The sequence below is a fragment of the Phycomyces blakesleeanus genome (assembly GCF_001638985.1).
Source record: "Phycomyces blakesleeanus NRRL 1555(-) unplaced genomic scaffold PHYBLscaffold_9, whole genome shotgun sequence".
NCBI classification, from domain to species: Eukaryota; Fungi; Mucoromycota; class Mucoromycetes; order Mucorales; family Phycomycetaceae; genus Phycomyces; species Phycomyces blakesleeanus.
The window spans coordinates 1,457,088-1,471,720 of NW_017265142.1; the positions used below are offsets into that span (position 1 = coordinate 1,457,088).

Genomic DNA, 14,633 nt, shown 5'->3' on the forward strand with positions numbered 1-14,633 from the left:
ACATATTGTCCAGATAGTCAGATCATAGTGGATATATCAGGATTTTTTTTCATCTCAGCAGTTTTTTTTATCAAGTTGGGGGTGTAGTTTTGATGTATTCTATTGGCTTAAATAAAAATAAAATAAAAATAAAATAAAAAATACGTTTTGGTTTACTATAAAACCATATCAAATGAAATATTTGTAGCTGTTATATTTGTATGTGAAAAAGTGGAACAATAAGTACTTTGAGACTCTTTTTTATTATGTTTATTAAAAGTTCAAGTCAAATCGAATTGTCTTAATAAAATTTATTTTATCTATGATATTTATATTTATTGAGATATATCCAGTCACCCTGGATATGAGTCATCGTAACGGCTTTGAAATAATAGTTTAAGTACTTCTTGAAGATGATCCAATGATGGATCTGACACATTGCTCTTATGTTTCAGATAGGACTTCATATTGGATAATCATTTATAACAACCTCTTTGACAGGTACTTCTGTCTGGGTTCATATATGATATCAGATATTAAAGTATCCCAAATACAACAGTAGCACTCTTGTTTCCTTTTTTATTTTATAATTCAAAATACATACACTATGTTTCCTTCTATTCAAATGCACAACACTGATTGTCACTGTACCAGATGCAATAATAATGATCAAGGAGGTTCCCAAGTATTGAGACATACTGCTCAGTGTCATAATAAAAGAGCTAGATTTGAAGGTACTGAGATATTCAAGAGTTGTATAATTTATTCAGTGCTGTTATCTGTCTACCAAGTAATAATCGCTTTTATTTTTATTTTTTATTATTTTAAAAAACATAGCTGAAAAGAGAAGCATGGAAGTAGATACTGAAAGTAAGACATTTTTTATTTGAAACGCAGAAGAAAAACTAATAATAAACTATTATATTCCATATTTGTAGTAATCCTGACATATCAATCCAATTCTGTGGAAGCAATGGACGGTCAGGCCAACTCACCTATTTTGGATGCCGTCTCAATGTTTGACAATGACGTCTTTGTTGGTAATTACTACAATGGGGATGAGTCTGACACAACCGATGACAATTACAGTGATGACAATGGCGAAGAAGACACTAATGAGATTTATGTTGAAGAGTTTAACAATGAGGATCAGTTTTAAATATATAAAAAAAACTAAAAAAAAATGTGTGTTAATTTTTTTTTTAAAAAAAAAGACCCTTTTGCTGCTTTTGGTATGCCCGAGAATCCAGTTCACAGATTTATTGCTACTTTTACAGTACTGTTTGCATCTCGTTACGTGGTCAATAAGGGTTCTGTTGTCTTGATTGAGTTCATCAATGAGCTCTTGAAGATTTATGGACAAGATTTCCAACTTCCTGAAAGTCTGGCTGGGCTACATAAAATGACTGGATTTTTGTCTATTACCAAAGGCATCAAGCGATTTGTGTCATGTCCAAACTGCCATTGCATCTATGAAGAAAACATGTCCGTACCTCCCCATTGTGTTTTCACAAATGTTGGTGCATGCTCTCCTTGTGGTTGTAAGTTGATGAAAGAGTCAACTTCAGGTGCACTGGTATCAAAGCGAGCATACTTGTACCAGTCCCTCAAGCAAGCTTTGTCTGATCTTTTCCTTCGTCCTGGTTTTGAAGAGCAAATCCGTCACTGGAACATGGAGCTTAAGATTGTCAATATTATGTGCGACGTATATGATGGAGCAATGTGGAAAGAGCTGAAGGATGCAAGTGGTGTCTCGTTTTTGCTTGTCCTCGCTCATTGATGTTGACACTCAACATAGACTGGTTCCAGCCATTTGATGGAGTTAGTTACTCTTCTGGTGCAATTTACTTGGTTGTAAATAATCTGCCTCAAGAGGTACGGTTCAAGCCTGAGAACACAATTCTGGTTGGTTTGATGCCTGGTCCCAAGGAGCCAAGATGCGAGGAGATAAATAACTATCTCAAGCCCATGGTAGACGAGATGAAACAGTTGTATGTTGGAATGCGAGTCCCGACCTATGAGTGCCCTTCTGGTGCTAATGTCTGTGCTGCTTTGCTGATGGTTGTGTGTGACATCCCTGCTGCCAGGAAAACAAGTGGATTTACAGCCCACAATAGTACATGTGCATGCTACAAGTGTATAACCCAGTTCCTCAGATTGCCCAACACAAATCAGGTGGACTTCAGTGGATTCAATTATTTGCTTTGGAATATTTGTAGTGGTGTAGAGAACAGGTTGCATGCTGAGGAGTGGAAGAGTGCGAGTACACTCTCAGAAAGGCACCAGCTGAAGGTTGAATATGGTGTTCAATGGTCACAGTTGCAACGCCTTGGATACTTTGATCTAGTACGTGGAACGATCATTGATCCCATGCATAATTTATTTCTGGGGACGCCAAAGAGAATGATGGACCGGTGGGTCAATAAGAAAATGATTGGAGCCAAAGAGTTTGCTGCCATGGAAAAAATCGCAGAAACAATGGTCCTTCCGAGGGATTATACAAAGCTGACATCGAAGCTTGGAAAAGGCTTTCCTTACATGAAAGCTGATGACTGGAAATCCTGAGTACTGGTGTATTCTCCTGTTCTGCTGCATGATGTTCTACCATTTGAAATGTACAACAACTGGATGAATTTCGTCCGTGTATGCCGCTATCTTATCAAGCCAAGCATCACATTTGATGAAGTAAACAGCGCCCACAACTATCTGGAAATGTTTTGCAAAAAGGCTACCAAACTCTACACTCCCACCATCCTCACCTGCAACATGCACCCCCACCTCCACCTTCACGAGACCATTCGTGATTTTGGACCCATGTATGGTTACTGGCTCTTTGGGTTTGAGAGATACAATGGCCTGTTGAAGCATATAAAGACAAATGGAAAAGATAGTTTTGAGGCAACATATATGAGAAGTTTTGTTCAAAACACATTCAAGGGTGACTATGCCAATTCTGTTCTGAAAAGTTCTAGCTACGTCCCCTTTTTCAACATTCTCTCAAAGCTTTCTCCAAAATTCACACCTACCACCACAGTCATTACTCTCTCCTCCCATCCATTCCGATTGCAATCATTTTTACTAGCATTGTCCAACTCACATCTTCCTCCAAAGGGTAATGAACCTCTCCCTCCTTCGACTTTTCCTCTTCAGCTAAAAAAAATCATCACTGATGGATAAAACCGACTATGCCCATCTGCTTCAGCACTACAAAACATCCTATGATCTTCCCAACCTTGTCAGTTACCAATATGCCATGCTCACAAACTCCTTTGCTGACAATGAAATCACAAAGTTGAAGTTCATTGACTTACTTGGTCAACAGTACTGTGGTAAAAACGGTTCAGCTAGTTGTGATTCTCTTGTCCACGTAATGTTTGTTGGTAGTGATGGTAGAAATACTCTAGCCTATGCTGGACAAATACAGTTTCTCTTCACACACTCCTTTACACACCCTTCTAACAGCAATCTCCATCTGACTTGCATAGTTCATGATCATTGACATGTATTCGCATATATCAAGTGGTTTAATACTTCCTCTGATAGATCACATGAGGATGACGGTCTTGAGTTTTGTCTCCCCACCTTCTCCCCCAATAGTCGTCATTGCATTGTACCTGTGCACTGCATCTTTTTAGAGATTGCTACAGCCATGATTACTACAAGTAGAAATGTTAGTAAGATGTTAGTAATTGCTTTGCCAAAAAAGCTTTATGTTTAAAATAAAAAAAAAACCCCACTTGAATTTCCTTTTCTTATACAAAAAAAAACAGAACAAATTCCCTATATATATTGATAGTATTGTGTATGTAAAAAGTAATATGTAGATAAAAAGAGAGAAACATTTTTTTTTATTTAGAGCCCATCTCTAAGAGTCCACCAAGGAAAATTGTGGCTAATGTTATCCGGGACTGCTGAGTTGGACACACTAGTAGTGATCTTACAGATCCTTTGATTAGCACTTGATCCCATGGCCTGGACAGCATAAGTGTCAACAAGTGCAATGCAACAGTTGCACTGAAATACATTTATTAATAATTCACTCAATATAATAATACACCAATACAAAAGTATTACTCCAAATTAATCTACCTCATCGCTTCTCCAGCCTAGTTGTACAATATGAATGACATGTTTTATGCCATCCTCGTCCATTTCATTGGCAGACTCTCCATCTGACATTACTGCTTTTTGGAGAGTGTTGGCACAGGCTCTGAGCATTACAAGATCAATTGCCTCCTTATTGTCTTTGTATGCCAGTACACAGCGACACTCGTTCTAGTAATAAGTTTTGTTAATTTGTTATTTTTATTTTTAATTTTCAACTATAAACTATATATATTAGCATAATACTCACATCATCTGCACGGGCTGCTCTTTGTATAAGAGCGTTTGTTTCTGCTATCTCATCATCAGACATTCTCTCACGACGGGTTCTACTAGTGAAGTTGGTGTGCAACCTCTTTTGAAGGTCACTCCATCTCATACTAGAGGAACCAAACCTATGCTCAAGGTTAGAAAGAAGTCTCTCGGCTATCTCCCTGTTGAGAGATTTGTTGAAAGCAACATTTATATCCCATCTGGGCTTGAGGTTGTTGGCCAGGATATTTTCTGGCGTTCTCAAGCTAAGCTTGGGTTTCTACATAAGGTTGTGAATATGAGTCTGATAAATAAATCATGAGAAAATGAATTAATAAAATATTTTATAATATTTTACTCACATAAACTGCATTAGATTCTTCACAGGTAGGCTCATGGTTGGAGATGACAACAGGTGCAGCAACAGTGAGTTCGGCTCTCACAGTAGCAGCAAGGAGAGTTCTGGCCAAACTATCTATGGCACTGATGGTGTTGGTGCTGGTGGTGGCAAGAACGCCAATTCTGTCATTCATGTTGGTCAGAGTTTGCTCAACATTGCCGATCTGTCCTTTTATGATAAACATATCAGCTCTCACAGTAGAAAGTATTTCCATAAGCTGCTGATTGGGAATCTCAACAGGACGAAGGGCAATTGCGCGTTCACGTCTTGTGTTAGTCATTGTCTACAGAATATAATAAAATGAAAGGTTATAATGATTAGTTTCAGATTATATTATTATTATTGCTGTCATTCTACAATTAAATTTATGTAAATTTAATTAAAAATAAATCGTATCAAGTTTACATACTTGAATTGTTAGAACAAGTGTATTGATTTGGGAGTATAAGTGTAGTAAGTAGCAAGAGAGTAAGAGCAAGGGAAAGTGTATTATATGAAAGGTATGATTATTATATATATTCAAAATATATTTGATATACGAATCTCTATTAATACTTCTTGTAATGACTGGGATGTAAATCGGTTTTCATATTGCTTTGGGACTTGATGAAATCATTTTAGTCTTTTGTTTTAAACACACTTTTTTCTTTTTTTTTTAAGATTTTTTTTTTTACTTTTTTTATTCGTTTTTTGTTATTTCCCTCTTTTCTCTCTCTTTTCAATTCTTGTTATATTTGCAAATTTTTCTGGTAAGATTGTTTTTGGTTCAAAATACTTCTTTACAAAGAATAAAAGAATTAATTTTTTTGTTTGTCATAGGTATTCTCTCTGTTTCTCTCTCTTCACTCTTTACACTCGCAAGGTTTTATGGTAAGGCACTTTCTTTGTTTTAAAAGAAATATATACTTCTTTATGTATAACTAAAAAATAACAATATATTTTAATGTCATAGAAACTCACTCTTCGTCTCATTCTGATGCACCATCTTCACAACAGTCATCCGGATTAGCCAGAGTTAGTAAATATACTTTATGCCATCATTCCATACAATCATTCTGACTTTTTTCTTTCTTTAATATAGACCACATCGCCAAAAATACTCTCTACAATCAAACACAGATATTGACACGGTAATATTCTATTTTATTTTAATCTATTTCTTTTTAATATTTATCCAACTGAATATAATTTCTATTATAGATGAATATCCCTCTTACAAACGTGCCATTCCTCAAGAACTTCCATCCCATGCTACCGTCATTGCCATGGTAAGCCTTTTATTTACTTCTATACATACAATAATATTATTTATATTGTATATTAACGTATATTCTCTACTAGAGACGATATTACCGCTTTACAGATAATATCTTGGTCTGCAAAGAAATCTTTTGCCTTTGGTATGTAAATCAATTATTCTATCACGCAATTCACAAAAATTAATTCTTTCCTATCGTTTTATAGTCAAAGAAATCATAATCCCGTGCTTTACTGTAAATGTTTTATTTCTTTGTCCATTTGTACTGGGTACTTCCAATGTAAGTATTAATTAGTGCATAAAATTTGCAGTATAAAACACGCACGCACTCCCATCACTAATGTTTTATCTATTCTCAAAGAGTACTGCTCTTACCCCTAAAAAAAGGTAAAGAGCACCTCATTTTCTTCAGGTATTTGTTTTTTGTAGAAAATTTTTTATCCCAAATATAACAAGCTTGTCAAGCAAGAAATAGCTGAGGATATAGAATAGCTTTATTAGATTTGAAACCTAGAAACATTCTATTCTTTCTAATAAAAATAAAAGTGTAAACCATTACCAACCTAATAAGAACGGGAAACCAAATAAATAAAGAACATATTACTGGTCCATAATTTTAAAGACATGTTTTTTTGCTGTTGATGATTGGATGTTTTAAAGAACTGTCAGTATAGATGGTCAGTAAAGGTGGTCAGTAAAGGTGGTCAGTAAAGGTGAGGTGTAACACAGATAAACCATTAGAGCAATATACATGATGTAATCCAACTTTGACCTTTCCTGTTCTGTGTCAAGAATACCGAGATAAATCCGTAGTTTTAAATATTTTTATTTATTTATTAAGCATAACGAGTATATCAAAAGTGCTACCAAACCTTACTTGCGGAACCCCCCATCTACATATACTGTAGTGTTTGTAAGCCTTGCATATACAGTGCTAGATGACCTTAAAACCTAGTGGAAAAAATATCAACTATGATATATCACATTATTCCAGTACCATTTGCCCATATATACACGTCAGTATTTTTCTACTTTTTTCCAGTGCAGGTTGGTGGAGACATGTACGTAATATTCTCTTATCAAACAGCTCTTGAGCTTTGGAAGCATGGACATCCAAGGACTCCAAAGCAAGTTTGGGATCACAGATAATTTTGCCATCCAAAGGGCTGAAATGGGAAATTGGCACGATCTTCTGTTTATGAAGAAGATCAATCAATTCAGATTTGAAATCTCTATGAACTAAAAGTCCAATTACTCCACGAGCAGGGAAGTGAATATCAAGAATTCTGGACTGGGAGATCTTTAGGATAGACATCATTTTGCATACTTCATTATATTTATAAAAGCGTTTGCATGAGAGATACACAAAGTCATATGTGGAAGATCCAGATGTGGGCTGCAATGCTCGAATGGTTTGAGCCTTTAGAATGTCAAGCTTCTGCTTTAAAACTTTTGGGACTGTGGCTGCAATAGTGGACTTGGCTTTATCAGCATATGTTTGCTTGGACATACTGTTTGTTTTAGTGTCACCATTACTATTGCTGTTTTTGTTGTTGTTGTTGTTGTTGTTGCTGCTGCTGTTGGTAATGTTCTTTGGTGCATGTTTGGATGCTATCAAGGATGTAGGGTCCACAGTGTCTTTGTTCATAAGAGCCTGGAGCATAGACTTTAAAGTCTTGTTAGATTCCTTAACTTCGTCAAAGGCCTCTTTCAAAAGAGCTAAAGAGGATCTTAGCTCAGCAATGATTGCGTCTTTGGCTGATGATGTGATGCATTGTTTATGGTTTTCATCATGGTTAATCACAAAGGAAGATATCCTCTTTGTAGCAAAGTTTGTACGGGTTGAATTCATCACTAATTGATCTAGTACTGTAAGATAAAAAATTTGCTGCTTTTTGGTAGTTGGAGAGCAGTCAGATGTAGCAATGGGTGTAATTGAAGATTTAATTATTGTTTGAGCTCCAAACAGGGGGAAGGTGTCTGGGGGGCAAAAGACTTTGTAAAGGTCTTTTTGAACAAGGTTTTCTTGAGCCTTGAAGAGAATAACTCTTGAGCCAAAGGTGCTGGAGACTTCAAACTAGGCTTATCTGAAAGCTGGGAAAGAGATGCACAAGATGGTGTATGGATGGACAATGAGGTACTTCTTGGTGACATGATGCAAGGAATTGTTTGTTTTGAAATACCTGGGCCAACTTTAATAAAAAAAGCTTAGTGGAAAGAGAGGTGGCTTCTTGGTTTAAATAAAATTATTTATTATAGTGGATATGTTAAGACCTGGCGCCTTATGGCATGTAGGTCACCCAATGGAGCTTTGGTAAAGAAGTATGAATAAAAGAAATCCCTCAAATACAAGAGGAAACAAAAAGAAGCAGAAAAGAATTAAAAAATAAAAGAGCAAGAATGAATAAAAATTAAAAAATAGAGGAGGTTGACACAGCAAGACAGTAGTGATTGCCTGCATGAAAAAATAAGAGAGCAGATAAAAAACCCCCTGTGGGAGAAAACTGCTAATATGAAAGTTAAAAATTAAATACAAGATATGAAAAAGAAATAGAAAAGGAAACATATAAAAATAAAATAAGAATATAAGATGCAATGAAGAATAAGACATAAAAATTTAAAATAAATAATGTGCTGAAATGGATACTGATGCGTGATGTGTTTGTTTGTTATGGATTGTAATAGTATCACTTGGCAAATAAATATAATGTGAATTATAAAATACAAGAAGAATACAATAAGAATGGAAAAGAATAGATAATTTGACAGGTAAGAATTGGTGACAGACAGGTAAAAAAATAGGGAGAAGATTAAAATAGAAATTGTGACAATGACAGAGTCTGAGAAAAACAGAAAAGGGAAAACAGAGAAACGAAATATATCAAAATTGACAAACAACACTCCAAAGAACAAGGATACTGTGTATGAATGAAAAATAATGATAATAATGGACAAAAATAAATAAGATCAAGGATAGAATAATGATTTTATTGATTGAAAAGGTTATTCCTTTTAAAAACAAAAATGTTTGGTTAAAATAATTTTTTGAGAAAAAGAAAAGAAAGTCAAGTAAAAATTTTTACTATATGTAACTGGTGTTGATAGTAGAAGTAGAATAGAAAATTATAGAGAGAGTAAAATAAAAGTATAGTAAAAATATAATAATTGAATAAAGATAATGTAAAAATATAGTGAGATAGAATAGAAGTAAAGTAAAAAAAATATAATAATAGTATAATAATAGAATCTAATAAAATGTAATAAAAAATAGTGTAAAATAAATGTTGGCAATAAAGAAGTGTTTAAAATTAGGGGAAAGAGGTATAATGTTTTTAGTGGGTGACAGGTGTTTCTGAGGTGACGATGTAGATGGATATTTTAATTTTAAGGAATGAGATTATATTAGGGGGTTTGGGTATAGGGGTATCGGGAGTAAGATTTCTCAAGAAACCTGAGGGGACCACTCTTGTCCCTTGAGAAATGTCACTCGGTTGACTCACCATCGACGTCAATGCCCATGAGTCTGGTACTGCCTGTCACAGCTCACCGCCGGACCAAACCACCAAAGGAATCCACCATCTGGTATCCCTCACCAGAAACTGGTCAAAACCTGATTTGCTTAAAACACACGTGATAACACCAGACGGCTTCTTGGTTTAGTGGTATAATTCTCGCTTAGGGTGCGAGAGGTCCCGGGTTCGATTCCCGGAGAAGCCCAGCATAATATTTTTTTTGGATTTCATCCGATCAGAATTGTGTCGTTCCTGATCTGGGATGGTCTTCCTTTTACTATAGCAAAGTCAAAAGGTCAAACCCACTGGGGATCGGAGAGTATATGTAAAATCGAAGAGAGGATAAAAGGTCCTTTTTATTGATAGGAATTGAATTGTCTTATATAGTTTTCTAAACTAATACTGCGCATTATCCGCAGTAAACTATTATACTCTATTTAATTACAAGAGAAGTCCTTTTACTGCGGTTGATGCTCAGAAGATGTTACTGTGGTTAATCTTTACAAGACATTACTGCGGTTCGTTATCTATGAGGTATCTTTGACATACAGAACTGCTGCGGTCAATTATCCCGATTTCTCGGATTCATCAAAATAATGTCCGACATCACCCCCTCTCGAAACTGTTGATCGTCCTCGGTCAACTCTGGTAGACTCTATCATCGAGAACGGCAAGGTGGAAGAGGAATCTATGGCCAGATCACGTCGCATATTGTTACGAGCAGCGGTCGGGTGATACCAGGTGCGGTCGAAATCGTCGGATTTGGCTATTTTGAGGCGGTCAGCATGAACCCAAGAAGTATAAGGGACACCTTCCATTGTTGTGAGCTTGTATATATTCTTATCGAAATTTTTATCTACTACAATATATGGGCCCATCCAGTTATATTCTAGTCCAAATTTGTTTTCATGCCGCAACAACAAATGTTCACCGATTGCGAACTGATGAGGTTTCATGATCGAATCCCATCGTTCCTTGTCTTGTTGGCTGTTGGCGGTTACTCGAGCGTCAGCATTTTTGCGAGCCTGTTGGAGATTACAAAGAAAAGGGATAGCGCCATCGGATACGAGGGTCGGGTCGTCAGGGATAGATGTATCCATAAATGGACGTAGGGGATCGCCAGGAATACAAGGTTCGCGGCCATAAGTCAAGAAAAATGGACTGAACCCAGTTGTATGATGCTTTCTGATTCGGCAAGCCCAAAGTGCTGTTTCCAGATATTCGTCCCACCGGTGAATGGCACCATGTACATATTTACATAACATCTGTTTAAGAACACCATTTAACCTTTCACATTTTCCATTAGTACGTGGGTGAAATGCTGAGGTTAATTTATGATGGAGCTTAATTTTCTTAATGTAAAAGCTCAAAATATGTGACATAAAGTTTGCACCACGATCTGTCAGAATTTCGTCTGGGCAACCAAAACGCATGACTATTTCTTCGTACAAAAAGTTGGCAATGGCTTCGCCCGTAGCAGCAGGAACAGCACGTGCAATTGGCCAATTCGTAGCGTAGTCGACGGCAACCAAAATCCATCGATTTCCGTTGATTGTAGTGAGAAGTTCTCCAATGAAGTCGAGATGCCAACGAGAGAAAGCAGGGGGGATATCCAATGGTTCCAAAGGGGCATGGTGTATGTTGCGTTCTGCGTTTGAGGCCAATTGACATTGATGACATTTCGATAACCATTCTTGAATTTGACTTCTCATGGCTGGCCACCACCAACGCTTCTTCATTAAATCATACACTGTTGTTTCTCCAGCATGTCCGAAACCATTGTGGAAATTATTTACTAAGTCTGCACGCTTGGCAAACAGTGCAAAACGAATTTCTTGTACCATGTCACCTATTTTAACGAGACGGAAAACCTTTTGGTCGTGGACCACAAACTTATTGCATTGCCGATGGAGTAATTCTTTTATGTCTTCTGGCCATTCATCTTCTTTTCGTGCATACAATTTTGGCCAGTCGGACGTTTGTGAGTCTGGTATGGTGTACAGGTATTCTGGTTCCATTGATTTAATTAATGTTGCATCGTATTCTGGGCCATTGAGACGAGAGAGCACATCAGGGACACCATTGTCTTTGCCCGGTTTGTATTGAATTATTGGGTCGTACAGCTCGAATTCAGAAATCCACCTTATCAGGCGAGGCGTGGGCTTAACCTGACTGCGAAAATACTTGAGTGGTAAGTGATTGGTGAATACAGTGAACGGTTTTCCTTCGATCATGCAGCGCCAAGTACGCAAGGCATGTAGAATACCAAGTAACTCGCGCTCTTGAGCAGGATACGATCTTTCGGCAGGGGAGAGTTTTTTCGATTCGAACGCTAATGGTTTCCAACTTCCGTTTTCGTCTTCTTGCATTAATACGGCACCAACACCAAAATCTGAAGCATCTGTTTCAATGCGGAATGGTTTATCCATGTCTGGGGCAAGTAATACAGGTGCAGTACTCATTTTCTCTTTTAGTAAATCGAAACTTTCCTGGCATGTCTCCGTCCAAACGATAGGCCGTCATTTTGGTCCTGTCCCTTTAGTTAAGTCTGTTAAGGGCGCAGCGATTCCAGCAAACCCAGGGATGAAGCGGCGGTAGTGCTGTGCAAGGCCAATAAATTGTCTAACTTCTTGTACATTTGTTGGCGGTGTCCATTCTTTTATAGTCTTTACTTTGTCTGGCGATGGTAAGATGCCTTGCGCAGATACGTTGAATCCAAGGAAAGTTAGTTCGTTTTTGTTAAATTCGCATTTTTTAAGGTTGGCAATTAATTTTGCTTCACGTAGTCGGTTTAACACATGTCGTACATGTTCTTCGTGTTCTTCTGGTGTCGTGCTAAAGATTAGGATATCATCCAAATAGACTAAGGCAAACTTATCCAAACAATCTCCAAGAACTTTGTTCATAAGATGCTGAAACGTCGGTGGGGCATTGGTGAGACCAAAGGGAAGAACCAGAAACTCGTATTGGCCATATCGGGTGTTAAAGGCGGTTTTTGGCACATCTGAGTCTTGAATTCTCACTTGATGGTAACCGCTTTTGAGGTCCAAACTGGTGAAATGGTTTGCTCCACGAAGGCGTTCCAAACACTCATCGATGCGTGGCAATGGATGGTTATTGTGGATAGTAACTTTGTTCAGGGCTCTGTAATCAACACACATGCGCATCTCACCATTTTTCTTTTTAACAAATAAAATTGGAGCACCCCATGGCGAAGAACTCGGACGAATTAAGCCGAGGTCTAGAAGTTCCTTTAGTTGTTGCTGTAATTCGTCGAGTTCTCGAGGGCTCATTTTGAATGGCGGTTTATTGACAGGGTAGGCATCTCCAGTGTTTATAACGTGTTGGACGTCACGGTTCGGCGGTAATCCAGGTAAACCGTCTTGGAAAACGTCCTCAAATTCTTTTACTAATTTCATCCAGTGTTCATCATTATGTATTTCTTTTTCTGTCTTAATGTGCAACAAAAAGCATTCGGCCTCCTCTCTCCTAGAGAGTTTCTCAATTTGTTTTGCAGATATCAGATAGTTTAGGTGAGGTTTAGTAGGACGGGGCCCATGAGGACGCAAAATAAATTCTTGTTCATCACGATGTAAAGACCAGCTATCGACATGCCAATCTGGGACGGGTTTAGCCATTTGCAACCAAGTGCAGCCAAGAATCAAGTCGAATTTAGTGGGAAATACAAAAGCATCGATGGTGTCAGTGTATCCATTTAAAGAGAGGTTTAATGTTGCCTTCTGATGGATCTTAATGCTGTGTCCTCCTGCAGTTTCGACTGATCGTCCGGGTATATCCAAAATGTGTGTGGCCAAATGGGCGATCTGGGGTGATACATAGTTTGCACTAGCACCACTATCAATTAACACCAGGATTTGTTGTCTGTCAAGTATAGCGGCGTATAAGGGCAAGTCTGTGTCCACGGCAGCATGGAGATCTTCTAAGAAATGTTGGTCAGCAGTGAGACAAGGGTCACAATTTTCTTCAGACATAGTCTCAGGCTCTTCATTGGTAACATTTGTATACTATTCAGACACGTCTTTATTAATTTCTGGTTCGCTAGTTTCGCTAATATTATTAGCCTGTGGGGAGGATTTTTCTTCCATTGAACACAACCGACCTCCCGTTACAGTTGTGTTTTGCGAAAACCCTGCTTCTTGCTACGTGCCTCATCTAACTGTCTAATCGCTGCTAATCGATCCCTACAGTTCCTCTTGAAGTGACCAACTTCGCCGCACCAATGGCAAGTAGCCACATTACGTTTCTGAGGGGGGCGAGATCGATAGTTATTACGGCGACCTTGAATCGCATCCAGGTCCATGGGCTCGGGACCACTGTACTGCTGTTGGTACGGCTGTTGGTACGTCTGTTGGTACGGTTGGGGGACGGGTGCGTAGTTGTTCTGTTGCCCCAAGTGGAGGCCACTGGCATATGCCAAAGCGATGTTGCAGGCATCGTCAACGTCGACAGGTCGGGCGGCAAGAACATTTCCTCGTATGGTGGGGTGAAGTCCGCGGACAAACTTGTCGAGGGCTTCTTCATCGTTCATTCCAGGCAACTCCAACTGGATGTCGTGGAACGCGTCGATGTACTCTGCGACCGTTCCTGTTTGGTATAGTCGAGCAAGGCGGTCCCTGGACGTCTGTAGTGAGTAGACTGGACGAAATTCTCCCGACAGAGCCATCTTGAACTCATCCCAGGTTGTTGGATGTTTGTCCTTTACTTCCATGCGTCTCCACCATGTGTCTGCTCTGTCACGCAACAGATTCACTGCAAATTCACAGGCTTTTGTTGCGGAAAAATTGTAGTATCTGGTGTAACGTTCGACTGCGCGCAGCCAACCATCCACTACTGTGGCAGAACGTTCTCCATGGAAGCAATCAGGTTGCTTGATTCGTTCAGCACGGGCCTCCTGCTGCACCGTGATTGCTTTCATTGCTTCGGCGACGGCAGCAGCAATTGCTTCGGCTGTTAGAGTGGCGGTTTGGGGGGCCATTGTTTCTTCTTGTTCTTGTTTGTTCTTTCCTGTTAAGGTTGCGGCTAGTTTTGTGGCTAGTTCGGTCCACTTCTGTTCTCGGGCAGGGGTCTTCTTAATACGCTGTTCTTCAGGGATATGAGGAACACGCCG

At 38.5% G+C, this 14,633-nt stretch overlaps 8 protein-coding genes and 1 non-coding gene across 9 annotated transcripts; 7 read left to right on the top strand and 2 right to left on the bottom strand.

Annotated features, from left to right (window-relative positions):
- Positions 1 to 586: 586 nt before the first annotated feature.
- On the top strand, positions 587 to 1,138 carry PHYBLDRAFT_144993 (hypothetical protein; the record flags this gene model as incomplete). The annotated part of the gene is made up of 3 exons (XM_018431337.1): positions 587 to 713; positions 817 to 849; positions 918 to 1,138. The coding sequence occupies 3 exons, from the start codon at positions 587 to 589 to the stop codon at positions 1,136 to 1,138; spliced, it is 381 nt and encodes a 126-aa protein (XP_018292598.1).
- Positions 1,139 to 1,213: 75 nt separating this feature from the next.
- PHYBLDRAFT_167965 (hypothetical protein) lies at positions 1,214 to 2,544 on the top strand (the record flags this gene model as incomplete). The annotated part of the gene is made up of 2 exons (XM_018435766.1): positions 1,214 to 1,520; positions 2,327 to 2,544. 2 exons carry the CDS (start codon positions 1,214 to 1,216, stop codon positions 2,542 to 2,544), a joined length of 525 nt encoding a protein of 174 aa, XP_018292599.1.
- A 48-nt stretch (positions 2,545 to 2,592) lies between these two features.
- PHYBLDRAFT_144995 (hypothetical protein) lies at positions 2,593 to 3,156 on the top strand (the record flags this gene model as incomplete). Its single annotated transcript, XM_018431338.1, has 1 exon — positions 2,593 to 3,156. One exon carries the CDS (start codon positions 2,593 to 2,595, stop codon positions 3,154 to 3,156), a length of 564 nt encoding a protein of 187 aa, XP_018292600.1.
- A 76-nt stretch (positions 3,157 to 3,232) lies between these two features.
- PHYBLDRAFT_144996 (hypothetical protein) lies at positions 3,233 to 3,697 on the top strand (the record flags this gene model as incomplete). The annotated part of the gene is made up of 2 exons (XM_018431339.1): positions 3,233 to 3,346; positions 3,500 to 3,697. 2 exons carry the CDS (start codon positions 3,233 to 3,235, stop codon positions 3,695 to 3,697), a joined length of 312 nt encoding a protein of 103 aa, XP_018292601.1.
- A 134-nt stretch (positions 3,698 to 3,831) lies between these two features.
- Positions 3,832 to 5,015, bottom strand: PHYBLDRAFT_144997 (hypothetical protein; the record flags this gene model as incomplete). The annotated part of the gene is made up of 4 exons (XM_018431340.1): positions 3,832 to 3,993; positions 4,069 to 4,254; positions 4,334 to 4,615; positions 4,698 to 5,015. The coding sequence occupies 4 exons, from the start codon at positions 5,013 to 5,015 to the stop codon at positions 3,832 to 3,834; spliced, it is 948 nt and encodes a 315-aa protein (XP_018292602.1).
- Positions 5,016 to 5,228: 213 nt separating this feature from the next.
- PHYBLDRAFT_167968 (hypothetical protein) lies at positions 5,229 to 6,485 on the top strand (the record flags this gene model as incomplete). The annotated part of the gene is made up of 6 exons (XM_018435767.1): positions 5,229 to 5,235; positions 5,688 to 5,753; positions 5,936 to 6,003; positions 6,099 to 6,135; positions 6,200 to 6,273; positions 6,423 to 6,485. The coding sequence occupies 6 exons, from the start codon at positions 5,229 to 5,231 to the stop codon at positions 6,483 to 6,485; spliced, it is 315 nt and encodes a 104-aa protein (XP_018292603.1).
- Positions 6,486 to 6,978: 493 nt separating this feature from the next.
- PHYBLDRAFT_67519 (hypothetical protein) lies at positions 6,979 to 8,147 on the bottom strand (the record flags this gene model as incomplete). The annotated part of the gene is made up of 2 exons (XM_018441808.1): positions 6,979 to 8,063; positions 8,135 to 8,147. The coding sequence occupies 2 exons, from the start codon at positions 8,145 to 8,147 to the stop codon at positions 6,979 to 6,981; spliced, it is 1,098 nt and encodes a 365-aa protein (XP_018292604.1).
- Positions 8,148 to 9,504: 1,357 nt separating this feature from the next.
- Positions 9,505 to 9,761, top strand: PHYBLDRAFT_144999 (hypothetical protein; the record flags this gene model as incomplete). The annotated part of the gene is made up of 2 exons (XM_018431341.1): positions 9,505 to 9,595; positions 9,673 to 9,761. The coding sequence occupies 2 exons, from the start codon at positions 9,505 to 9,507 to the stop codon at positions 9,759 to 9,761; spliced, it is 180 nt and encodes a 59-aa protein (XP_018292605.1).
- PHYBLDRAFT_t120 lies at positions 9,639 to 9,710 on the top strand. Its single transcript has one exon. It is a non-coding gene; the product is annotated as a tRNA-Pro (tRNA).
- Positions 9,762 to 14,633: the final 4,872 nt, after the last annotated feature.